The sequence below is a fragment of the Eucyclogobius newberryi genome, unplaced genomic scaffold (genome assembly GCF_026437365.1).
Source record: "Eucyclogobius newberryi isolate DKJ021-1_F unplaced genomic scaffold, fEucNew1.0.hap1 SCAF_11, whole genome shotgun sequence".
Classification (NCBI taxonomy): Eukaryota; Metazoa; Chordata; class Actinopteri; order Gobiiformes; family Gobiidae; genus Eucyclogobius; species Eucyclogobius newberryi.
This window is the reverse complement of record NW_027315735.1, coordinates 19,288,441-19,315,940: the sequence shown is the minus strand read 5'-3', so window position 1 is coordinate 19,315,940 and position 27,500 is coordinate 19,288,441. Positions and strand designations below refer to the sequence as shown.

General features: G+C 42.1%; 2 protein-coding genes across 2 annotated transcripts in view; one reads left to right on the top strand and one right to left on the bottom strand.

The window, feature by feature from the left end:
* Positions 1 to 27,500, bottom strand: part of mrpl11 (mitochondrial ribosomal protein L11) — a 39,042-nt gene that overhangs the window by 5,484 nt on the left and 6,058 nt on the right. Inside the window, exon 2 of the mRNA XM_072437404.1 lies at positions 17,068 to 17,229. Within this exon, the coding sequence (XP_072293505.1) occupies positions 17,068 to 17,190 (123 nt within the window). The 5' untranslated portion in view covers positions 17,191 to 17,229. The remainder of the gene's footprint in view (positions 1 to 17,067; positions 17,230 to 27,500) is intronic.
* Positions 5,969 to 9,879, top strand: tmem265 (transmembrane protein 265). Its single transcript, XM_072437364.1, has 2 exons — positions 5,969 to 6,177; positions 8,329 to 9,879. Exons 1-2 carry the CDS (start codon positions 6,159 to 6,161, stop codon positions 9,375 to 9,377), a joined length of 1,068 nt encoding a protein of 355 aa, XP_072293465.1. The 5' UTR covers positions 5,969 to 6,158; the 3' UTR covers positions 9,378 to 9,879.

Below are 27,500 nucleotides of genomic sequence, written 5' to 3'. Positions count from 1 at the left end.
TTAAAATCTCATGCTAATAATGAAAAGGTATTTTTTTTTTTTTTTTTTTTATCCCAAGAGCTCTCCCAGCCTCTATTTTTAGTGCTTATTAATAGTAATCCCATGTCAGCTCCTACCTTCCACATAACAGTACTGCAAAGTAAACAAGCAGGGGTGTGTGGGGGCCAGAGTGTAATTAAATATGGATTCATATTGGACTGTGATGTTACATACAGTATGAGTTGAAGTACAGGCTCTGGCTTAGACATGCACATTCAGCTCCTTTTTCCTTCCCTCAGTACAGCTGCTGTTGGATAATGATCTCCCCCATTGACTCAGAGGGCCTTTTCAGGCCACACAATGTCATAAAACGGCCTTCTCAACAAGCAGCAGTAGTAAAGCATTATTTCAAAAATGTACTTAAGCACGGAGAAAGCGGCATTATGTAAATAGGGGGGGAAAACTTAACAAGAGAACAGCTTCACAGGGCCTCGCTGACCACGCTGTCCTGTACTTCTAAACGCCAATGAACACAAGGCAAATGTGAAATAAGTGCAGCATGAGGACAAGCGACAGCTCCATGGACAAAGGGATCCAAGCATGCAGGGGTTGTACACTATTAATAATGCACTGGAGACAGGTAATCATACTTAAATCAAGCCGTTCCATGAGAGTCCAGACAATTCAGTCTCTGAAGGTGACAGCAGAGGCCAATTTTATTTTGCCCCCAAGCTATTTAATAGTTTAACTGCAGTAATTACGACAATTGGGTCATTCTGGTAGTGGTGGGAATCAAAGTCTTTAAATGTTGTGTGGGGGTTGGAAGGCCATAAAAGCAGGGTTCAAGATGTGCTTTTCCACTCTCATATGACATTTATCAGAGTGGGAACTGGAACGGCAACATTTATGCCCAAGCCAAATCACTTTCCAAATTCACTGCATCTGAGCATCTAATCATCCCAGAGCCCTAGTCGCTAGATAAATCCCTCTTGTGCACCAGAACTGATTAGAGCCGGGCGCTCTCCAGTATAAAATGTCTGTAGCTGATCACTCAAGGCAGGGACCTTCGAATACACAGGGACTAGAACATTCAGATGTAATTCAAAGGCAAAAAAGGCAATTTTTTTGGAAGAGCACAATTATACACAAGGTAATTAAGAGTTCTTCACACAACAGGAAAAAAATGTGTTTAAAAAAAAAAACAGATTAGAAAAAAACAAAAAAATTGCTGACATGAATCATACATTTTGTCCGTGCTTAGTGATTCACCAGATGGAAAATCAAATCTATTGGACCACTCCAGACACTCCAAACACTCTTTCCCATATATATTTGACATTGCCAGCGTGTCAGGTGTCCCCAGGATGGACACATCGCTTTTAGATTGATTTGTTCCCATGCTTGACTGTCTCTAGACGTCAGCGCGCTAGCTGCCTCTGCACACGTCTGTGCCCAGCGTATGTATATTTTATGACAACTCTCTCGTCGAAGCCTCCACCTTATGTGTGCCGCTTTTGTATCTTTAACAAAAGGACCCAGTCTTGTCTGCCCACTCCCTAGATTTAGCTTTCGCTAAACCAATTGTCCCAGACAAAACTCGACCAAAGTGTTAAACTTGCTCTTGATCAGTGGGTAGGTGTGCCAGGCTCTTCCTGGACTTTACAGTGGCCTTAGTGCCGACTTTGAAGATTGTCAGAGTAGAAGCCTGGCTCACATCTTCAGGAAGACTGTTCCAGATTTTAGCTGCATAAAAATGAAACGCAGAGATTCCCCATGTTTAGTTCTGACTCTGGGCACCAGGAGGAGGCCGGTCCTTGAGGTCCTCAGAGTCCGAGATGGTTCATATGGCACTAACATGTCCGAGATGTACTTTGGTGCTAGGCCATGGAGAGACTTGTACACAAGCAGAGCTGCTTTAAAGTCTATTCTCTGAGCCACAGGAGCCAGTGCAGAGACATGAGAACAGGACTAATGTTATGGTACTTCCTGGTTCTAGTCAGGACCCGAGCAGCAGCGTTCTGGATGTACTGCAGCTGTTTTAGCGCTTGTTTGGAGAGGCCAGTGACATTTGAGATTGGGATTAAACACTAATCTAAAAGCAATTTCTTGTAGTCCACTCCATCTGTATTTCTCGTCAGCAATTGCTATATAAGCCTCAATATGAGCAGTCATATTAGTTGTGATTACAAGAGCAATTAAGCATTTGCAATTAAAATATGTGCTGTGTCAGTTTGAATTGACCCTGTCACCCTATTTTCTGCAGTCATTTTGACATTCATTTTGTGTTAATGTGATTGGCCTTTCAGCTTCACCAACTCATTTTAACAAGATGAAGCCCTGGTGCGGCAGCAGGGAAAGCAGGGGAACGGGAAGTTGATGGGCACAAAAAAGAAGCAGAAATTGGGAAAGACAAGACCGTTGAGGTACATTAAACTTGTCAGAATGTGATAGCTAACATTTGCGCAATGAAAAAGGATTGCTTGTCCAAGGGGAACAGGGACGAGCAAAGGCGTAGCGGGAGGTCTTCATCAAAAGGGTCAGGACTTCTGTGTGCAGATGTTTATGTATGAACACCTGGGCCTCATTTCAATCGAACAAGATTATCTGCTAAAGGGTGATTTGTGCGCATAATAAGATGCAAGCAGCTAGTGACAGGGAGGAACCTTTGTGTGTGGTTGGAGGTGTCTTTGCATTAGAGAGGAGAATAATGTGAGACTTGAAGATGGGGTGATGATGAGAGAGCCCGTGAAGGTCCCAAGCACTGCTGTGTTTAAGGGAGTGTGGCAAACATTGCTATAAAAGGACACACACATAAGACGTGGCCCTGGGGCAGCAGACAGGATTAATTGCTGTTGGCACACGAGGCCACAGAATAAATGGCCATGAGCAGTGGACAGTGGAACGGCCCGCGACACAGTGATGAAGGTGTAGCGCAGAGAGGGGCTGGTGGGAGGCGAGGTTAATTAAACTCTTCTACAGGAAACACTCTCATTCATTACCGTCATTACGCTGTTCATTTAATCTGCCTCGCTGTCTGCATTTTATCATACTCTGTCCTTTGCAGTGCCATGCAGGTGATTAGGTTTCATGTTGGGGTCCGGCCAATGTGCAGAGGGGAAAGTTCGAGATGTGAGTGTAGTCAGAGAGGCTCACCACAGGTTCATGTGGGTCCAGTAACTACATCAAGCATAAAGTACCTCACAATTTTGAGTTAGTGCTAGACCTTTCTCTTGACTTTCTACTCAGGATAAGCTCTATATTGCAAACAACTTTCCACCAATCACCAATATACAGTGTTACAGTGCTTTTAGTAGAATTCAAGGCCAACGTTTCTGTAAGGCTCTGAATTGTTGCTTAAAATAAGACATTGGCTCCTCTTTTGTATAAAGAATACGAATAATTTTCAGTTTGAAGACATATTGAAAAGTATGTCAGCTACAGTAGAAGAAAATTGATTGTATTGTCACAAAACATCCGCATTTTCAACTCCATTAGACACCTCTCACAGACCTTGGGTTTTGCTTTTTGCCACATCACATGATTAATCACGCCAGGATGGAGGTAGAAAACACCAGAATCCCTCTACGTCAACACAGGAGAAATCAAAGGTGCTCCGATGGAGAGCTATAGTGTTTGGAACAACAAAGCCACAATGAAACAATAGATGGTGACAGATCTACAAAGGATGATTCAGCGGTGAATAGCAGTTCTAAGGCAGCAGCGTCAAACTGATTAATAACAAGCTGCGCTATAAAATATGAATCATGTGAAGCCAGATGTAATGGTCAACATTTCATGCCTCATTTAGATTTGCCATGTGAGATTTTTTAATCAGAGTATTTGAAGAGTGGCAAGGCAAGGCCAAACAGTGGGTGGATGATTTGGGAGAAAAATGTACATTAATTCAAAGATAAACAATCAGCCGGTAATAGTTATAGAAATACAACCACTTCTAGGAAATCATTTTAAAATAAATTGTGTTATAGACATATTTTATGGCATTTTTGTCAACAAGAACAGACAGTGTATGTGCTTATATATTCAGGCCCTTTAGAAGAATAGTATAATAAACACACACCATACGTGCCTGAATAATGATGTCACCTTTACTGGCCTCTTAAGATAAGATAAGCCTTTATTTGTCCCACAACTTGGAAATTCCAGTTTGCTCTTCCAGCAGGTTGTTTTTTTGTTTTGGTCCAAATTGAAATATTGATGTTATCTCAATGCAACATTATATTATATTATATTTAAAATGTTATACGTTTTAGGACACTGTCTTTCCGTAGATAATAAAGCATGTTACGGTAATCAGATATGTCCAAGATTTCTAAATCAGACTGTCAAGATGTTTATCAATTTCCTGGAGACCAACATCCGCCCTGAAGTAGACCATAGATCATGTTGATGTCCTTTACCATTCTTAGACAGAGCGTAACCCTCTGTGCCCTTCTCCAATCGGGATCAGAGCTAGAAGTGATGAGTGCAATACTGCGGCCTTGGTGCTTCTCTTTCTGCCTCTGCCTCTTTTCCTTTCTGTCCTTTTCTGCCACAGTCTCACTGCAATTTCTGACCTTCAAACGCACCCAGGGGAAACACAAAAAAGAAAACAGGGGATCCAGTATCCAGCGAGAGGAGAGATGGGCATAAACAAAAAGACAAGGAGGGCGGAGGGGGGAAAAAGACAAATTAATTGCTGAAGTGTGAAAAAAAGGAAAATCTCTTCTTGTGGAAATCAGCAGAGCGCAAAGCTGAATCTGACAAGAAAGCTTAGTCTCCATCCTCTTTCTCACCAGTCTGATTGAAAGTCTCACTGCAAAATGAAGCAGGCACCATGGAAGCCCCAGAGCAGTGGTGCCCAGGGCATGCACTGAAATGCTACTGATAGTCAGAGAACTGCAGGACCTTCAAAACAAGGTGAAAAAAGGAAATGCCTCTAAATCCCACCTGGGGTCAGGCACAACCTCCCAACCACTTTTTGGAACATCAGATAGATGCATTTTACTCATATTTTATATCTTCACGACTAGCTAAATCGAACTCCATTCATGGTGTAAACCACAGATTTTATTCCACTCTTGAACAATAATGGACATCTTGTTGTAAGTTAATAAATTGGTGTCTTTAGTTTAATGCAACGAAGTCTAAGGATAGTTTCAGCATTATGGGCTGCACATGATAACAGCAGCAGAGAAGAACTTTTTGCCATTCTTTTGAAACTAAATGTGTGAGCAAACAGAGGGAGGGCTAATTAAAGTTGTAACATCTGCTTTTTCTGAGCTCTAAACGTGTCTACAGGCAGTGCTCGCTCCACTTCTTTCAAAAGAGGCATGCTATATGAGGAAGGAGAAGCTTCCAAACAAAGACACTAATCTCCTGGATTAGCATTAACATAATAGCATATTATTGTAACGGGGAGAAGGATTTCTCCAAGCGAAATTTGCACAGCTGATGGAGGAGGGAAGAGGGAGAGGGTAGGGGTCTGGAGAGAGGCACGTAACCTGCGTACAAATGAACCGCACGACAAAACCGGAGCCGCGCGACTTTCTTCCCCCTCGCCGCACCGGCTCTGGTCCTGAGCTCAAAATGCGTCTCCGCTGAGCCGGACACTGCGGGACGCGACACCGCCACGGCCAGATCCACATCACGGAGCCTCCGCATGAGCCACCGGAGCTGTCCGCGTGCCATCCGTGAGGCCAGAGGATTACGCCGCGCTCGTTCAGGCACAGAACCCTCCAAAAACTACGGAGCCTGACTTTGCGCGGCGCGGCTCCTCCACGTAGCGCCTGAACCATCTCCGAACAGACGGAGGATCGGCCCGTCACCGGCGACAATAAGAGGCACTTTATTGGTCAGCACCGGCGCGTCTTCTCGTGGAAACTGGCGGTCTAGAGCCACGCGAAGGAAATCCGAGTGCGACGCAAACGGTTGTGGGAAGTACTTTTACTTTGATCGGAGCCGTACCTGCGGAGGACGGGGCTGTTATGAAAGGTGTTGCGGAGAAGGGCTTTGACAGAGGTTTGGAAACTGCCAGAGGATGCGAGACGTGACTCGACAGCAGTGCTCCACGGCCGGCTAATGACACGCGTGTGAGGCGGACGGAGCGCGGGGTAAACTGTGTAGCGGGCACAACGAGCCCCGGAGGCTACACTCGCGGGTGCCACCGGATAAATCAACAGATGCTTCAGTCATGTGGCTGTAAGTCTGGGCACTGGGTTCATTTATTAATGCATTATCCGCGCACTCTATTAATTACCGTGCACACTTATGGCACAGCGGCGGTGTCCTTGAAGCCCGGTGCACTTGTGAGAACTTGTGCTCTCAGGTCTGGGTTGAAAAAGACAGATCAAGTGTAAATGATAATTGATTGTTTGCATTGAAAAAGAGTTGATACTACCTGCAAAATTACAATAACGTTTAATAAATGATTAACGGGATTAAAAATACAAAGTCAGATCTAAATTGAAGTAAAAGTAGTTAATTCTTTTCATGTCTGTTTCCAGGACAAACTGAGGGTGAATTGAATTGGAACACACAACTCACCTGGACACCATTACACACCATTACTCATGCTTAAAGTGAAATGGTTTGCCTCACCTTGTCAACAGAAGTGTCATTTTCCGTGACGGAGAGATGATGAATTTGGTCATTATTGATGAGCTGAGTGGACACACGAGTTGTCGTCTCACTGCCTCACTCAGAGCAGAATAAATTACACCGCGCTGACGGCCACTAACAACACAAATAGGGACTGACAGGGATATTTCCACGGTGAAATTTATGCTGCAGGTTGAACTAAGAAATTCAACCCCAAGAAGACCAGCTGTCAACCTGTGCCTTCTCTTATAAGTGTCTGGTGAAGGAAAGAAATAACACATTTAAAGTCCAATATCCCCTCAATCTGCAGTTCGGTGAAATTTGTTCAATTCTGGGGCATGGTAATCGAGTTGCTTTCAGAGACAAAAGGCTCCATAGACAATCTGATATTACGAACGCTGCCATGATCCTCCCACTCTGCCTCACGGCAGATTAATCACTTGAGATCACTTCTTCTCCTCCTGTCCCTTTAATTCATCTGATGCAGAACAAAACCCATGTCTGTATTTCTCTGGATCAGTCAGGGCAAGCTCTTGCCTGCCTCTGCAATGGGGATACTCACTTTTCAATCTAATTTTGAGCATTTTTCTTCTCTCAACATTGGGTTTCCAGACGGGAGGTTATTTATGATCTATTACTACCATGGAGTAGCATGTTATTAGGCATGTAGACAGCCAAGTTGACTATTAATCATCAACTTCATCATACCTCAAATACAACCCTGATACCCAGAGGATTTCCTTCTTCAATGATTCAGTGGGCACACAAAAGATGGCACATCTCCTGTTTGTCTAACAGAGAGGAAGTTGTGTGTCTTCCATCAGCCATATATCACTACATTTCTCACAGACGCGCTTTCCTCAAAGGCTTCCATCAGGCTGAATATCTCTTGCTCGATCAGGCTCAAATGTTGCCATTATAGCACATTTGAGTTATAATACCATCGATCGTAGTTGACATTGAGCAGATAATGTACACTCCAGTGGTCTGTGCCCTGCTTTTCAGCTAAATACTACAAAGAGATGTTTTTTTTTCTATCGCACTGTAAAGTCAATGATCATTTCTCAAGTCAAGATCAATACTGAGGTTTATACTGTCTCAGGTTGAAATATGAGCTGCAGGAGAAAAAAAGCACATTTCAAGCCAAATTAGCATTGGCTGCAAGCGCTCACGCAGATGTACACAGTGTGTGTACACAATCATAGCAGTCATAGCAGCTCTAAACAAATAGTAGGTTATCAATATTCATCTGCAAAAGGAGCTGGATTTGAGATGATTAAAGACTGCAGCAGACAGGGGGATCATGCACCAGAAAAAAAACACAAACACACACTTTAACCAGACATCTGGATCTGAACATAGTTAATCAAAACAAGGGGAAATCATTGCAAAATTAAAAATAAAAGCTGAGATACTGCTTGCATAAAATAAATATCCAGGATAGTTGTGTGTAAAATTTAAAAAAATTGAATTCAAGGAAAATGAGAAGGAAGAAAAAACACAATTTAGCCGGCTGCTCTGAGGAGCCATGGTAGATGATGCTCCAGCCAAAGATGAAGTGCGCTCACTGCTTACCAAGCGCTAATGTGTTTAACCATAGCAACAAACCACTTCATATCTGGTTCTGAATTACCACAGCAAGTAAAACCATGTTCTCATTTGTCCCGTATGCCATTTACTATGGATAAGACTTTACAAGCATAGTGTCATGCTAATGACGAATTGTCAGTAACTCTGTTTGATTTGTTTTAGGCATGGTGCCCACGCCCCAGGTGTGTGTATCAACCCTGGTGACGGTGAGCACAATGGCTGTGGTGGACCTCTACTTGCTGGAGCAGAGCATGCTGGGAGCTCGCGGTGTTTCGGGACCTAGTGTGTGGCAGTGTGTGGCAGTGTTGCTAGGTGACGTGGGCTTCCTCCTTGCACTGCGCTTTGTGTCTGCAGGTGTGGTCTCAGAAGCTCGGTCTCCACGGCGGGGTTTTGCCAGTGCCCTGTGGTTCATGTTCCTGTCTCTTCTTCAGCTTAAGCTTTTCTTTGTTTGCCACAACTACCGCCAGGAGCGTCGCCCGCCCGACCCGTTAGCGAGAAAGACACTCACACTGCTGCTGTCCATCTGTCTGCCCTCCTTGTTCCTCATTCTGACTGGGACTGACCACATGAGCCCTCAGCGAAGGAAGCAGGAGGTGCGTGGTCGGCTGTTGTGGGTGGTGGTGGATCTGCTGGATGTCCTGGACCTTCAGGCAGGACTGTGGGAGTCTCAAGGGGGCACGGTGCTCCCCGGGGACCAGAAGCTGCCCATTTGGGCCGAAAGCCTGGTCTTTTTTTACTGCTATGCACTGCTGCTGCTGTTGCCATGTGTGGCTCTCACAGAGCTGGGGGCCACTGGACTGCCAGGACAGAGAGGGTTACGAAAGGAGGCGCTGTATCCTTGGCTCAGTCTGGTCACCATCAACATCTTCACTCTGGCCTTGAGGGGCACAGGCATGCTGTGGTACCGGGATCCTCGAATCTCCACTGTGTTCCTGGGGAAGAACCTGCTGGCTCTTGCAGTGAAGCTGAACTCTGCATGGGAGAGGAACAGACAGGAGCGGCACGCTGGAGTCTCGGGGACTGCAGTGGAGGCAGGGGACTCCACTGGGCAGAGCCAGAGCTCAGAGCCCAGAGAGGGCCAGGTCCAGGCTAAAGAGTTGCCATCTCATTACCACTCTTTGTCGCGCTCTCAAAGTCACACACTGTCTCATGTGAGTCTTGAACCCTCAGAGACAGCCTTAGGACCGTCTTTCATTTCTCATGAACTATAGAGAGAGCACAGCACACAGACCACTTGTATCCATTTCAAACGGATATCTGTGCCAAGTCTCGGTCCCTCACTCATGCGTTTAAAGCTGTGCTCAGCTTGGATTTTTGAATCTAATTCAAACTGCATTGGTGTGATTTATGCGTGTTCTTATTTAAAGTGAACTTTGCGAACTAAAGTATGTGTGAAAAGACAATTCCTCAATTGTCTGCTCGAATCTCATAATCTTAAATTTTCTGACTGCTAGGATGACTTTGGGCAGTGGATTCCAATATAAATTCTACACCCACTCAGACTCTCCAGAGTTACTTCTGTCATCAATTTCACACAATTAATGCAACAAATGTTTGGAACACCATATTGAATTTACAAATTTGATCAGGGGACTTGAAACCAGATTTCAAACGCAAGCTGAATCACTGAAGGAAAAAGGGAAACAAACATTTTGATTTATACTGTTCTGAGGCTAAGGTGTCCACTGGGGAAATAGGCAGCAAGAAGAAGAAGGGGGAAAAAGGCAATACACTCTCCTTTTTGACAGTCAAGTGACTTGCTAATTGAGTAAAGTAGTTCTACACAAAAAGTGAGCGTCAGTGAAAGCCTAAAGGATTTCTTTTTGCTGCTCAACAACTGAAAACTTACATTTCCCTCTGGAGGTGTCAGTTGGCTACAGGCCACAGTTCAAATTCATGAAAATAATTTGGTCATTTCACATGGTTTGTCTCTTAATACTTGAAAAAAAAAAAAAAAAGTTTCTTTTTAAAAAGGTTATGATCCATCTAAAGTATTTCATAATCTCTTTTTTTTTCCTTAAGATTTATTACAAACTAAGTGAGGGCCCTGACCACCAAGGGGCTGCAAAGAACTCAAGATGACCTCTAGACATAATAAAACAAATATAACAACACATTAATACATACGTTCAATTACATTTATTTTTGTAATGCCAAAATCACAACAGCAGTTGTCTCGGAGGCGACAGTGAAAAACAGATTAAACAATGTTCATAGGGACTTGGCAATGTCCCAGCATCCCGTGTCCTTAGACCCGCCTTCTCGACCAGGAAAAACTACCAAACCTCTTTGGAAAAAGTAGAAACCTGGAGGAGTTCCACAGTGAAGCAGAAATCCAACTCCCTCGGACGGACCGGCGGACGCGAGATATGTAACAGAACATAATTAATTTTTATAGTGGGGGGTTATATTCCAGCAGGATACTCGCTCTGCATCTAGATTGAACAGAGGGTGCAGCTTACACAAAACAGTTTTATGTTGGATACAAAATGGTAATCAGAAAAACACTGAGGGTTTACCTATAGTTAAAGCTACAGTCAGAATGATTTAAGATGTTTTCACTAGAACTGTCTACTAATTTAATTTATAAGTTCTTTCACAACTATATCAGCGTTCAGATTTCTTTCAATGTTTCTATTAACTCAATACATTTTAACTGCACTTTTAAAAAATAAAACAATGTATTTGCTTTACTCCTGACGAATTTATGTTGTATTTGCACTTTTACTGCCTTTACTAAAATTGAAAAAGTACAACTTGTAAAGGTTTCCTTTTGCCATTTTTAGGTATGTACAAGTTTAGATATATTGTGTTTTATTTGAGTTGGTCCTAGTGGGACTGTCAGAGGTGTTCACAAAGCTTCATGTGGATCTTGGACATATGCCATGGGTAGTGTAAGGTCAGCTGTTGTCAGCTACACCTCCAGGACTGTCTGGTACTTGCCTGGCTTTGACAGCTCATTGTCCATTGTGGCAAACTAAATGCACCAATGAGAACAAAAATGGTACAAATTCACCCTTAAAGAAAAAAGTAGCTTGAAGTCACTGAAATCAGACACTGTACATTTGTTTTGATCGTGAAACTCCACCAAAATATATGAAGGGGTGCGTATGTGTGTGTGCGTGCGTGTGCGTGTGTGTGTGTACGCGTGCATGTGCGTGCGTGTGTACGCGTGCGTTGCTCATCAAGTGGCACAGTATACACTGTCAATGAATGGCACTTGGTGCCTTTGGATGAACACCAGCCACTCCTTCAAGCTTTAATGGTGCTATTAATTGAAATTGAACCCATTCATCAAAATGCATGTGCTTATTTGCACTGCTTTATGATAGATTTACAGTCTATGTTTACAAAATGTATTAAGACTAATGTACCCTCTCAGCCACAAACAAAATCAGTTTAAGTTTCAGAGGAAATGTCTTTTTGGGTTCAGCAGCTTTAAAGGGATCTGGCATAGGGATATCTAGTGTAACAGACAGCATCCACTCAGCTCTACCCTGTGTCTTTCATCTCCAGAGGAGGTACATTACATTTTCAACACATGAATTCTGTATGTACTCCCTGTCGGGCAACTCCTCACATTTTTTATTATAGTAAATCAGTGACTGCGAAGACTGTAGCCTCCACAAATGACTACCTTCTTGAATTTGTTACACCTGTTAGGCCCTTAATACAATACTCAGCATTTTCTCTCAGAAGCTGCACCAGAAGAAAAGAGCACTTGTGCCACCATTTTCTGTTTCTGAGGCCACCGTCTATTCAGTGTTCAGTGCTGCTAATTTCACTGTGGCCTGTAATTATTCTCCAGGTCCAAAGCCGTCACACACTCTTCATCTAATACCCTTTGCTTCTTTTATTTCTCTCATTTGTTCAAATTTGCCCTAGAGTCGACAGGCAGCCTAGCCTTCAGCACTTCCCCTGTTGAGGGTGTTTAGTCACGGCAAGGGGGGGGAAACAAAATGAAGAGTCAAGACAAGCAGAGATTAAAGACCTGGGGTAACCGCCTAAGGCACAGGGGCTGCCATTCTTACAGATGGCTGAGCGGCGCTTGTAGGAGCAGCTGTAAGAAAGATGACCACATACTGCACAACCCCATGACAATAATGACATTACATACACACGTCCAAGAGACACCTAAAGGCGACACAAGCTTGTATTCCGCTGGGGCTGAAAACCATTTCACCTCATTACCCTTGACGTAGCGATCACTGCAGGATGCCCACAAGCCTGAACCAAAGAGTTTGAGCAATCACATCATCAGCACTAACTGCGTCTGTGCAGGCTTCAAAGTGTATGTTCCCTGAAAAAGAACGGCAATAGAAAGAATCAGAAACAGGATTCAAAACTGTAAATGAAGGTCCCATTTCTTACACTCTACCCATAAACAACGCAGATGGATTGCAAAGGGATTATTCTGAAGGCATCATTGGCGCAAATCTAAAATAAATAATAGACGTAAAGAACAGAAAAGCCTTCACGGCTCCATGACAACCACTAAGATACCACAGCAACCACAAATGAGACAATCGCTCGTATGTCAGTCTCCAAGTGCAGCCGGCCGCAGTGTCGTGAGTTTGATTCCTGACTCTGACTATTTACTGCATGTCCTCCCTTCTCTCTCACCCCCCATTTCACACTACTTTCCTGTCAGAAAAGCCTACGGGCACAAAATCTGGGAAAAAAGAAATGAAAAGACGTGAGCAGTGAATGATGCAGGTCTGAGGTAAAAAACATGTTTCACGCCATGTCAGAGTTGTCTTTTATTATGCAATGAGAAGTAAAAGATATTTTATATTCAAACAAGTATAACTGACAGAGCGACAGTCCAATTTTACTCTGCTCCAACTCGAAGGCAACCGATGAGGCCTGCTTAACTGCTTCGGAAAACACATTTGGGATCTAAGTAATATTTACTTATTACAGTCTGGTCAGGATAAACAAATAAGGATGGTCCAAGGTGGATTTTCTTCCCAGCCATTAGGATTTCCAATATTTCTCTTGTCGGCGAAAAACAGTACTCGCAAATATCCATAAAGATTTAAAAAATCTATAGACCCTTTAAAAAGTTAAGTCATCAGATCAAATCAGATCTAAATGCTAATGTTGTAAAGCTTTTATATTTCCAAGGTAGAAATGTTACAAAGAATTGGGTCAGGGAAGAAAGTACCATTTTCCACCCTATAAATAGTTTTTCAGCTTAACAACAAGTATGATTTGTGGTGAAGTAGAAAAGAATATATAAGTGCTGCTCAGTGGTGGAGAGGTTATGGCACAGCACTTATGCCCCCCCCCGAGGCAACTACCGTTACAAAAATAAATTGAATTTAATTGAAATGCAGCCGCCGCAGTGTCGCGAGTTTGAATCCTTACTTCGACAATTTACTGCATGTCCTCCCTTCTCTCTCATCCCCATTTCAGCCTGTCATTTTCTGTCTAATAAAGCCCGCAGGCAAAACAAAATCTTACAAAAAATCAAAACAATTAAATTGAATATATAGATAAAATTGAACACTTTTTATTGGTCTAAAAATCATTATATTGCCTTGAAGCGTCAATCATAATCGCTTAATGAATAAACAGATAATGTAAAATACGTACGTGTACATATTAATCCATAACGTTATTGACACACAGGTAGAGAAGATGCGGAGAGACTGTTTAGCCAATCAGAATGCAGAACACAATGCATGATGAAAATCCGCGAAGCAGCGAGTCCGCGAAAAGTGAACCGCGTTATAGCGAGGGATCACTATATCTATATATCTCTATCTCTATTTCTGTCTCTATCTCTATATATATATATTACATTCAGTGTTTACAATAAAGGGTTTTAAAAGCAAAGCCTACAAAGTTATGATGATGTAAGTTTACATCACAGTTACAGTTTGTGTCCTTCTTGGTGGGATCTCTATAGATCAAATTAAATAAATTAAATGAAAAATTGTGAAACAAGAACAGGCATTTGGTGTAGCGTAAATGAATCACCTTAACAAAGTATTTAATTATCTTTTACTTACAATTAAAATGGGCAAAAGTACTTAATTCTTCTTTTATAACACAGTTTTGATTATAGAGAGTGGGGGAGTAGGTCAGAGTAGATTTGGGCAAAGAGACAATGGTATTTGCATAACAACATAATAACATTCACAAATGATGCGTGTGCAAAGAACAGACCAATGCTGCTCAAACCATTTTGCATCGGCCTGACAAAAGCTGCTGAAAACCTTTAACAATACAGCTAAACACTGCACTTTCCGCTAGATCTAAATCCAGGTAAGCCACATTAATCACCTGCAAATGCTTTAAAAAGAAATCATAAAATAAAGTCACAAATAAAAGATTCCAAGGCTAATCTAGAGCATGTCTAAATGTGTGGGAGAAATGCGGCCCAAACTACAACATTACCTTTTTTTACATCATCCTTTGCCCACTGGAGCTCAAAGTCCAGGCTCATTGTCATTTGGCTCAATGTGGCTTTCTGAACGAGTGCTCAGGTTTGCAACTGGGTCATTGACCACCTACAGCTCGCATTTTCTACCTCCACATATTCTATTATTTCAGCTCCCGACTCTCGCATGAATAAAGGAATCATGGGGCGACATTAATGAGGCAGCCACCTGTGACGACAGAAGCCATTTCAAAGACAGCTTATTCTGCTTTGGTCCAAAGAAGTGAGAACAAGAGGTACAGTGGGCATGTCCAAAAAGAAGCAGCATTTGTTTGGAAATGTGTCCGCACCGTAACTATGCAACAGACATTTGTGAGTTTGTAATTTGACAGAAAATCTATCTAAGGTGCAAGAAATTCTTCTCTACTGCGGTTGTGGAGAGAAAAAGACTCTTAGCTTTACTCCTGAGTGTTTGGTGAGGACAAGATCATTATGGTTAAACTCCTGTTGAAAATATAGAATCTAAATTATATTAATCATAAATTCGAAGGGGAATGACAAGAAAAGAGTAGACCTCAACACAATATTGCTTGTTCAGGAGTATTTCCTGCAAAGACACACTCCACAAAGCCTAAATATGTCTGATAATGGTATTCTTTATTGGAAAACATTTTTTTTATATTCTTTTTTCATTATCAGTGTTTCCAATCATAAAATTTAAAATTCAACCAATGCCAAACAAACTAAACATGACCTTGTTGGAAAAGAAAAGCCTGATCAATCCATATTTAACCAAATACTTCCATCTAAAATGTATTATCAGTCATTTTTCTTAATTAAAGCTTTTTATTGTCTTTCCTGTCAATGTAACCAAAATCTTCAACGTGAGTTTAACGTAAATATCTGGTAGTAAAAGTCAAACTAAGCCCTGACTTCGAAGAGAGAACAGGTTCCCAGTCAAAAGTACATCTTGTGTTTGATTATACATCTAGCAACTGCTGACAGTGACCACTTTGAAGCCAACAATAAAGTTAATAGAATTTTACTTCTTTAGACGTGCGATGATAAATGCTCCAGAGCCATTATTTCTTTGTGGTACTATTCATTACAGACGCCTCCTCCTTGCTCTGCCGCTTGTGTTCACTTTTCATTCTCCACCGCGAGTGTCGTCATTAAGTCAAGGAGATGGATTAGGCGTGAGAATTGATCTGGTTTCGTACAGGGGAAGGGTATCCACGGCTGATGAGTGCTGTCCATTAAAGGGGACTAACAAGATCATTTGTATGTGCTGGACGAGCCATGGGCCTGCTTTGGTTCAATTTGTAGAGGACAATCAAACTTTAATAGACGAACAACCGTTTAAGCACGAGCAGATTGTGTGTTTATAGGAGGACAATATAAATTTGGCAGACGATTTCAAACAAAAGCTGAGGGTGTTAAAAGTAACTGCCTAACTTTTAATTTTATCTTTTGTTGTTCGTTTCATCCCGGTCTTAAATAAAATTGCACAGTTCATTCAGGGTTTTCATTTAGTATTGCTTGAGCCAATCATCGAACACATTTATTTGAAACATGGAAAGTGCACTTGATTTTAAAGGTGCACTATGTATCCTTCTTGGTGGAGTTTGCCATCTGCTATGCTCCATGGACATGTTATTGCTTTGCCAGTAATGTTCCATGGTACGGCATTAAAAAGGTCTATTGTTGTTGTAGTTATTATTAAAAAAAATAAAAATAAAAAAGAGGGGTCACCTCTCCACAGCTCTGACCTGTAACTTGGTATCACCTGCTTGTCTCCATTGAGATTGATGATTTAATGAAACATTCTACTCAAAGTAATAACATTCTCATAAAGAAAAGCAGGTGTTGGCTAAAGCTGGACCATATGGAAAAATAAAGAATAAATGTTTTTTTTCCATGTTGATCGATCTTGATTTTTTTAGATGTAATTTTATTTTGTCTTTTCAAAAGAATAAAAGCAAATAGAAAATGCTTTTAGTTAATACAAAAATAATAAAATGTCTTCCTTCAAAGTCCAACCTCTGTTCTAAACGTTTTTACTGACGGAGTATTGGCTTTTTAACTCTCAATTTCTAACCCTAAACCAAATAATTGACAATTAGACATGACAGAATCTCATTCTCTCAATCTTTTCAATTAATTGCCCAGCCCTTCGTTGGATCCTCCAACTGAAAAGCACCTTTGACTGGTTTCAGTCTCATTTCATCCAATTCACCCCTGAAGGCTGAGGATAATTCAAGTGCTGTGGCACTCGGTGTGAGTACATGTGGCCAAGAAATGGTGAGAACACACCAGCAGAAAGGGAGGAGTCTGCTCTCCATCTGCACAAAGGAGCTCTGTGGCTAGAATAAGAATAAAGAGAACCAGGGCGATGTAGGTGTGTGGGGTAGATCAAGAGTTTGGGATTTGGGGGTTAATGAGAATGGCTTCTGTAATTACCACTGAAACATTGGGGGCAAACCAAAGAGAAAAGAAAGTGCTGGTAATTTTACCTGTCCCAGAATAGGTCCGAGGGGTGGTCCCGGGGCAGCCTGTCCTGACCTGACAACTGCCCGGATTATGCCACCTGTATCCAACCTCTTCACCGCCTTCGCTGCCTTAGAGATCTTAGACATTCTAGATGCTTCGCTTCAAGCTAGTTGTGAATCCACCCACTGAAGAGAAACACAAACACAAAATAAAACAAATTAGTCTCTTAGGTTAAAGCAACTGCAACAAATCATTTACACGCCGGGTTCATTAAAACATCATACACCCCGGTCGATACCATTCCCAAGGGCTAAACTCCACTCCTGCCATTCCTTTCAGTACAAAGTAATTAAAAAAAATCTTTGGCTTCGATCATTTCAGCGAGAGCCACTTAGCAGCTGGAGGTGTTGTGGAGCAGCGACCCACTGGATGTGTTCGGGGTCCCACAGAACCATGGGATTTTCACTACACTCTGAAATCAGTCGGTCAAATGTACCCCACTCCGCTGCAGCGGTGGTGTTCAAATGTCAAAGGCAGTGGCAGGAGTGTGCTGGCTTCACGTAAGGGCATGGAAAGGCTGGCTGTTACATTACACCCAAGAACCACTTTCCAAATGAGAGTGCAATTAGTGGAGTGGGGAGAATGGCCCGAACCAGTGGCCCCTCTCTGAAGCTGTACCACTCATAAAAGTAAGCCCATAATCCTGTACAAAAAAGAGGTAGTTATGCTGCTGTCACGGAAAAAGAAAAATCATTGCACAGAGCCAAGTGATCATCACAAGTTTGGAGGTTGTACCGTGCGATTCGGAGAAACTTGCCACTTAATAAAAAAAAGTATGATAATGGAGGGAACGAGTCCAAGCTCTGATTCATCGTAAGCAACAGAGCGCATCCAATTAGATCAACAGAGGAGACGGTCGCGAGGATATATGGGACCTCACGCTGCTTCAGAGCAACAAAGAGGAAAGTTTAGTCCACACAGGAAAAGTTGTGGTTGTATCAGGTGAATAACCATCAGCAGTCGGCAGAGGTGCACCCACCGTCGTATTTGTGAGGGCATTAGAGCTGGTAACATGCATCGCACAAAGAAGAATCCATTTGGCTTGATCTTCTCCTCTAGCAGCCTTTTCAACAGCGCTCACGGACCCTGCTGCTTTAGGGAGGTCAATTTCACGCAGCGTGCCTAGCGTGTTCTGCTACTTCATTGGAGAAAAATCACATTGCAGCCGAGATCAATCTGAAGAGAGGCAGCCAAAACTCCCAGAGAGGTTTGCATTAAATATGAAGAAAGAAACCACTATTAACCAAAGGCAATGAAGTGGCAGAAAACAACGTGCGTTTTTTAATAGAAATAATCTCAACAAACACATGAGCTCTGGAAATCCTTTCAATGGAAGCGCCACTGCCAAATGAGGATAAAGATGAAGGCCAGCAGCGAATGTTTTATTGTAATATGGAGCACAGAGAAGAACAGTAGTGAGAGGGTGGACTGGCAACAGCGTGCTTCCATGTACCACAACTCCAATCTCAGTTTGGGTATGATGAACGAAATTACAGTTTTCTGGCTAAATGAAATCACGGGCAACATGGAAGCATAAGGCAAAGTAGTGGAAACGTATTGACCTAAATAAAAGGCGCTGATGGTGCGTTTCACTCCGATGAATTTACATTAGATTTAAGCAATAAAGCGGCATTAACTCAGAGCAGTGAGATTGTGCATTAAGAGTGAGCACTAAGCCTCAACAAAGGCCAGGTTTATTTTGGCTGTGAATAATCAAATCAAAGGCACAGCAATTTGAGAGGAACAGAAGAGGCGTTCTTTAGCCGGGATATTACATTCTTACGGCAATTACTGCAAACAACACTGTTGATAACAAGGAGTGTGCAGGAGCAATTTATTTGGACAGAGTTCCAGCATAAAAGCCTTTGCCACAAATCTGCTTGATGAATTGACCACTACAAAGACTGAATTTAAATCATAACTTAAAGGAAGGAAGAGGTGGCCATAATGAACCAAACGCCAGCACCAAACAAGCTCCTGCTCCTGTTTCTAAAGTTGCCAACTACACTGTTTGTGATCAAGAGGCTCAGGTGGTTCAGAATGATTTTGGGAGTGATTGGGGGTGCCGAGCTCAATTATGCAGCAACATCTCCGTCAGTCAGCCTCAAGGCAGCTCTGGACAGAAGCAACTTACAACAGAATGTTTGAATAATACATACCGGTAGTTAATAAACCACTGTATTAAAAAAAAAAAAGCGCTAGAAGACATAAGCTTCATTATCATTTGAAGATGAATGTCTTTTTTTTTGCCTTCGATTTATTTGCCAAATATCATCCTGCGTCTTGTGGTTAAGGTGCAACAGCAAAAAATCTGAACCACTGCTGTTTGGCTCCAGATGTATTTGTCTGTCAAATTTATTGGAAAAGATAAAATGGGAAGATTTTGAGGCAGCCCCGCGGAGTGTCAAACAAACTACCAGGAATGGAGCCGAACATGTCTGACAGAGGTAAACACGTCAATAAAAGTGAGCAGAGAGGAGAGGCAGCCCAAGCCCCAGCTGTCATAGTAAAGCTGACACAAACAGCTCCGGAGAGCGCTCTTTAACCAAACCCCTCCACCTCCTAAAATCTCATTACATTTTATTATCTGTTCCTTACGACACGCCTGATCCTTCTGAAGGACTTCTTTGTGGCGCTGTAACTGCCGCTTTTCTGGTGTTTTAGCCTAATTAAAAACTAACTGCTCTTAAAGGATGGCGCTCGCTCTGATTAAGGATATTAATCAAGTTGCTATTAACAATATGGGCTTAACACAGAACTGGTGGAGCCGTCTGCTGCGTGGGCTATTAGACAGTCTTTAGTCTTCATTACCGAGACAAGGCAAACAATGGCTGTGTCGACAGGAGGCCACCCTGAAATGTGGTGGCATTTTCTAGTCAGAGATAGCAGTGTGACAATGTTGTGAATTGGACGATGGATAGCACCAATTTCCCCAACTCAAAAATAGATAGTACAGCTTTGGGATAAGTGATATACTCCCCCCAAAGTATACATCCTACATCACATATTCATGGCGACTCATGTACACTGGCGTTATAATCTTTAGGCTGACCAATAAGGAGAGTGGGTGATTACAGCAATAAAGAGGCAAAATGCAAGTTCAGAGAGAATCAGTTCGATTCTCCATGGAGACAAGCAGGTGACTCCATCCATTATTACTTTTGGCAATAAAATCAGCTGTAATTTAATACATGACAGATGGATAAGTGTATAACGCATTGATACAAGCAGGTGAGGGAACATTCCACCTGAAAACGTTCACTGAATAACAATGTGAGCGCCCAGCTCTAGTACAGACGTATAAAGTCGTTAGGCCCGGGGGAAACGGTGGCAAATTCCAGTTTGATTCTTCTCTTCTTACGGCAGTCAGAAGGAATAAAAGTAGGATGCTAATTGATTTCTCTGCGGGATTTGTCTTGTACCTGTGATGGCTCGTGTCGGATAACCTTTGTAACGCCGCGTTCGCCTCCGGGCCTTCATCTCTCCTGCCAAATTACATCTGAAAAAGACGAGTCGAATCTTCCTCCAATGATAGCGCCTGATGCTCTGCTAGAATACATTACAAGGAAAAGGCACTCTGGTGTTGTGACAATAGCTAATTTAAAATGTTTGTGTCCAGAGATGCTTCATTAGGTTTTCTCTTACACTGCGTCTCTTCTGATGAATGTATTTCCTCTTTCTCGCTGAATTGTAAACCGCCGTTTGGTGTGGAAAATGTAACAATAAACAAAAAAACGATAAAACTTGCTGTAATGATTTGGCAAGTGACAAGATAGCAACACTAAACGTTCCGGGGATACTGTCACAGCCACACCGTTAATTTTACTTACTATTCTTGGGCGCTCAATACGGTGGCTTGCTTTGCTCATTAATTTCGACCAATTATCTGAACTCGATCCAATCTAAACTCATTGTTAACAACATCCAACATGTAATTTCCCGCGTAACACTGGGTAATAAAGAACGTTCAGGATTAAAGTTGTACCTCGTCTTCCATGCAATATATCAGCAATTGTGAAAAGTGTGTGCGTGTGTGTTTTGTGATTGAATTATGCGCTCGGGGTTCAACGAGCATTAACATAATACACTATACATTTTCATACATTCATTTTCTACTACACTTTACTATTGTACTTTTTGTCACGGCCATCACAGCAATAATAAGCAACATGCTCCACGTTAATAAAAAAGGTCAATTAAATAGTTATGTATCAAGAAATGCTGCAGAATTAATCACAGAAAGGAATAATAATAATTTGGCAGTTATTGTTTCAGTAATCCACATGAAAAACACAGAATCCAAAGAAAAACATGCTTTCTAGGGCTGAAACAATGAATCGACTTCATCTTCTCTCAAATGTTTCTGCTTCTTTTTTTTCATTAGAAGTGTTGAGTGTTGATTAGAAAACATGCATTGCAAGTCTAATCACAAAAGTTCTAATACCTTTTCCCCCCATCGGGCAACCCTTAACAAAGTACCTCAAATACTCCCAGACCCGTATAGTTCGCGTCAACAGCCATTTCATATCAAATAGGTGCTTCTCTGTAGTGTTTATTTGAAGGAAAGAGCATTTTTCCTCTAAAATGGCAATGTTACTGTTGGACCACCGTTGGCTGAATACCAAATAGCAACAGGTGGCGCAGATAAATATTCTCTTTGGCTTTACAGCGTGAGAAACTATAACATTGAATGTGATGCAGCGATGTCTTTACTACGCACATTAAAGATAACAGACAATGGAGCAGTACAGAGCCACAGATGTTCACCTGCAAGACGTGGTAACATAGTGAGAGTAGTTATTTTTCAGCTTGTAGAAAGTTTCTCTTTTAAAAAGGAGGCAGCGGGAAACGGACAGCCATGGTTTATATCTCTGTTGTCATTTTTCTCCCTCTCTCCCTGGTTTCCTGTCATTTCTCTGCTGTCATTCGTAATAAAAGCGAAAAATGAAGAAGAAAAGGCAGTGAAGCTTGAGGGGAAACGGAACATTGTTCTGGTTTTGTAAAGAGTGCTCTGCGACCGGCCCAAATGATTGGATAATGGAAAAAAAGCTAGTCAAATTATATAGTTGAATGCCTCATTTTTGAGTAATCCACAACAACAAAAATGTAACTACTTCTTCATTCTGTGATTCAATTATTCCTAATTATATATTTTTTAAATTAAATTGTTATATTAACTGTGACCGTATTGTTATATTATGTTTAATAGAATTATCCTGCTTTTGGGTTTTTGTGTCAATGGCATGATGTCGTTTTTAGTTAATATTATTGTCTATTGTGATATTTTCTATGATAACATATCACACTTTTGTTTTGACGGATGAGGAGTGGGAAGAAATATGTACGTCACAGTGGAGGACCACAAAGTCCCATGTTTAGAGGGAATTTTGTTGGAAGAATGTGCCCCGTTTTGTCACAACACATGCACATTATTCACAGGGAGGGGCCGAATGCTGGAGAAACTGTGGTCGCCAGGAGGCAGATCATTACCATGTGTTTTGGGACTGTCCTGATGAGGATATTTATGTATATGTGGATGTGTTTTTTTCTCTTTCTTTACATGGTTAGTTTGTTTCAAGTTTTTGTTGCAAGCCTCGAAATAACGGGCCGGACACGGTCAATGACCGGCGCAAAAATCAGTTTTGACCGACTCCAAACTCAAGGTTCCGGACACAATGACCGACGCAAATTTTTCGCCGTAATATATCTTTTTAATAGGCAAAAACAGCGCGGTGAACAAACTCGGGCGCGCTGTACTACAGACCACGATTATTGCTGTAGTTATACAGCGGAGGAAGGCAGCGGAGCGCATGTGCGCGGGCATTTCCATCGCTTAAGTTTCGTTTTGACAGCCATGCCGCTTCGCAGTCTTCTCGCTTCTCATTGGCCGAGCGGTGTCCGTGAGCTAATGTCGATGAAAGCGGGCATCTGATTGGCCGCTGCGTTCGGTTGTACTCGGAAATACCCGGTCTAATTTTGCGCCACAAGTGATATCGAGGTTGGCGGGCGTCAATCTCCTCAGTTCGCAATTCAGTCTTTTTAAAGTTGTTTGCAACAAAAGCTGTAATTTTGCACATTAGGGACAATGAGAGTGTTTTTTAAACTTCCGATATTCTGTGATCTGTCCTTTTCCTCTGTATCTACTGCGTTGTATCAATGAAATTTCCCCATGTGTGGACAATAAAGGATTATCTTATCTTAATGTCAATGTGGAAGTATCCAAGGGCCCCAAGGGCCCCGCCCCCTTTGGAGCTGTTAGCATCGGGGCAATGTATATATGTTAGTAGTTTATTTTGTAGGCTGTGATTTTATATATTCCACAAGATCTCCTTGTGTCAAATGCTGTAAACAGTATTTATTATGTATCTAAGAAACATTATTATATTAAATTAAACAGTATTAAACATCATGATCTCTGGTTTATAGGAATTCAGTATTTGTGCTCTTCATATCAAATAACAGATAAAAGTACTTTAAATTGTTTTACATGCTAATAACCAGGTTTAAAACAACACATTTATCTTGTTCTTATGACGCCGCGATGCCGCCCTGGCCTCTAACTTTGAAAATCTATTTCTCAGCCTGTAAATGATAACGAGACATGTTAATAAAAGTTCATTTTTCATTAATTATGTTATTCTGTTTTCCTTTCCTTGTGACCGATTCAGAATTAGCCATGACAGGTACCAAATGATCGGTACCTGTCATGTTGACAGGGACGTAAAAATAATTATTTCAAGGCTTGTTGTTGGTGTATTTTTGAAAAAGAATAAATAGAAAAAAGATGTATATAATTCGCCTGGTGTTTCTCTCTCCTCTTACCATGATTACACGGTACATTTGAGCCCGGCGTTCCCAGCGGTAATTACAACAATTTCTCCTGATATAATTTATTCATCAAACTTTCTACTCGAGATTTGTGATCCATTATTTGATAAAGTATTCCTCTCCATAAAGCTTATAGGGCTTAATAAAGTGATACTGTAATAGCAGTCAGTCTTAGACACACAAACCACTTTGTTATCATAAAGTCTGACAGTGTGCTGCGAGGAAAGGGCTAAAAAAAAAAGGAATTTGACACCTTTTATTCCTTATCTATCCAATGTTAAAAGTAGACCTGCCAATCACCCACACGTGCCAGGAAGTTTGTCAAACAACCAAGAGATAATGACAAATTTTGCGTTAATATTAACTAAGCTACACAAGTAAGAATCTATTGGACGTCCTTCAAGATGGTCAAAGTTAAAATAAATAGCTAATAAGGAGATAGGTATTGGAGGGGAAGGACTAGTGTCCCTAAGGCGCTGATGGGAGTGCAAAAATGACCTTTGAATACTGATATCAGATATGCGCATGCTTTAGCAGAAAGTGTTATGCATTACTGCAATAACAGGCACCGACCTTGAATTTACAAAGTGCTAACAGTACAATACATGGAGAAGGGAGACCTTGGGAGGCGCACTGAGAGACCCCCAGTGCAGGTAAGCAACTCTGCTCTATAATAATAGATGTACTTAAGCAGTGACCACTGAAACAACCAGCCAAAACGCTCTGAAGCTGTGATAAGACACTGGGTAAAAGTCATGAAAATAGTGAGACTCCATAGTAGAAAAAGCTTCAGTTGTAGTCATCTGGACTCAGTTAGAAAAAATAGACGTTTCGACTCTCATCCAAGAGTCATTGTCAATAAAAGAATTTAGATCGAGAACTCTGATATTAATACTGTTCTGTGGTAAGACCCGCCCATTGGGCGGAGCCTTCCTGAAGTAGAAAGAGTTGTTTGTTTCAACAGAAACTCCCCCCTTGTATCTACCGAGCTAGCCTATTCAGAATTTTAATGGGCTATTAGAATCCTCTTTGTCTTTGTGAGACCCTGGCTCAACCACCCTGAGTACCTGATTAGCATCTAAATGTCCTGGTCCTGGTCCTCTACCTTTCCAGGGGTTCAGTATACCATTATAGATACCAGGAAGATTGAATCTTAGCCCTCCATTTCTGTTTAAAGAAGGTCTTTCTTTTTTAACAAAAATAGCTTCCTTGACTCCTCTTTCAAACCATCTTTTCTCCCTGCTTAAAACCTTCACCTCACCGTCTTCAAACGAGTTATTAGAGGCTTCAAGATGGAGATGCACGGCACTCTGAGGTCCTGAACTTGTATTTCTTCTGTGCTGATAGAGCCTCTTGTGTAGAGGCTGTTTCGTCTCACCTATGTAACGTTCTTTACAACTTTCTTCACTGCATTGGCTCGAGTAAACTACATTGCTCTGTTTTTGAGTCGGCAACTTGTCCTTTGGGTGAACCAGTTTTTGTCTTAAAGTGTTTCCTGGTTTAAAATAAACAGGGACTTCGTGTTGTCTAAAAATTCTCTGCAGTTTTTCCGACAGGCCAGACACATAAGGGATAGAGACACCCTTCCTTCTCTGTTCAGTTTCCCTTTTGTCCTGCTTCTTGGTTCTCTTCACTCTGTTGAGAGCCCAAGCGGGGTAAGTAACCACAGGCTGAGAGGGCATTTCGGACATGATTTCCTCTTTCTTCTTGGCCTCTGAGCTGGTGGGCACACCTTGAGCTCTGTGTTGTAAGGTTCTGATCACACCCAGCTTGTGCTGTAGTGGGTGGTTGGAGCCAAAGAGCAGATACTGGTCCGTGTGTGTAGGTTTCCTATATACTTCTATTTGGAGTTTCCCGTCCTCTCCTCTGATCGTGGAACAATCAAGAAAGGCCAAGCGATTCTCCTTAGCGTCTTCTCTTGTAAACCTGATATGTGGGTCCACAGCATTGACGTGATCAGAGAAGGTTTCCAGCTCTTGTTTCTTGATTGTTACAAAAGTATCATCGACATAGCGAAGCCACAGTTTTGGGGCTATGCCTGAGAATGAGGCCAGTGCCTTCTTCTCAAAGTGCTCCATGTACAGGTTGGCCACTATGGGAGAGACGGGCGAGCCCATGGCACAGCCATGAATCTGTCTGTAAAATTGTCCCCGGAATTGAAAGTAGATGGTGTTCAGACAGATGTCCAACAGTTTACATATGTGTTCAGGTGTCAGTTTGGTCCTTTCCTGTAGGGTGGTGTCTTCCTGCAGTCTGATCCTCACTGCTGCTACTGCATCAGAGGTCGGGATGCAGGTGAACAGGGACACAACATCATATGAAACCATGAGGTCATCTGGGTCCAGTTGGAGATGTTTCACTTTATCCACAAAGTTGTGCGTGTTTTCCACATGATGTTCCGAATTCCCCACAAGCGGAGCCAATATAGTTGTTAAATGCTTGGCCACATTGTAAGTGATAGAATCTGTGCTGCACACTATGGGTCTGAGTGGAACATCCTTTTTGTGTATTTTTGGAAGGCCATAAATGCAGGGCATGGCTTCACCAGGATACAGTCTGTAATACAGAGGCCGGCTTATCGCTTCCTCTTTTTCCAGCCTTTGTAAACAGTCTATCACTTTCTTCTTGTAGCCACTGGTCGGATCTCTTTTCAAGCGTTCGTATGTGGTCGTGTCCTCGAGGAGGGTGTGGACTTTGGCTTCGTAATCAGCTGCGTTGAGAATCACAGTGCAACGTCCCTTGTCTGCTGGGAGGATGTTGATGCTATGATCTTTTTCTAGGGCTGAAAGTGCTTTTCTCTCTTCAGATGTGATATTTGAAGGAGGTGGTTTGGCACTCTTCAGAGTCGCTGTGACACGTAACCTCAGGTCTGCAGCCTCCGATTCAGTCATTTTGTTGTTCCTAATTGCCGTTTCAGTGGCTGTGATGTAGTCCTCTGTAGGGATGTGTTTAGAGGTGACAGAAAAGTTGAGCCCTTTAGAGAGGACCTCCTTTTCTGCCTGTGTCTGAACACGATCTGATAGGTTCTTAATCCAATTGTTTTTGCTGGTCGCTAATTTGTCTGTCTCAGTCCTAATGTCTAGCTCGACCTCACCTGCATTCTTTTTGTTCAAAAGAATGTTGAACTTCTTGATTTGGCGTTCCTTGCTCTTCTTGTGCTGTGCTTCTTGTGCTGTCTGTGTAAAATCCAGCACTCTTTTGAAAGCTTCTTCAGGGAGTATGCTGGTTAATTTCTCCTGTAAAGTTCCTGTTCTGTCTTTCAATTTATCAATTCTGACATTGTTTTCCTGGATCCTTTCACTGAGCATCTGCATAAGGCTCCTTCTCCAAATCTTCTCTGCTCTGTGTCCTCTGACCGGTGATTTGATCTGCAGGCTCTTCGGGATCATGTTGTTCTGTCTGCATCTAAGATTGAACCTCAAGTGATTCCTGTTGTCTGCTAGTTTCCTGGCTACAGATTCGAGTTCTCGAACTAAATCCAAGGTTTAGGCCCAAAATTCTTGGAAATATGTCGGTGTAATCGATGATACTTTTGTAACAATCAAGAAACAAGAGCTGGAAACCTTCT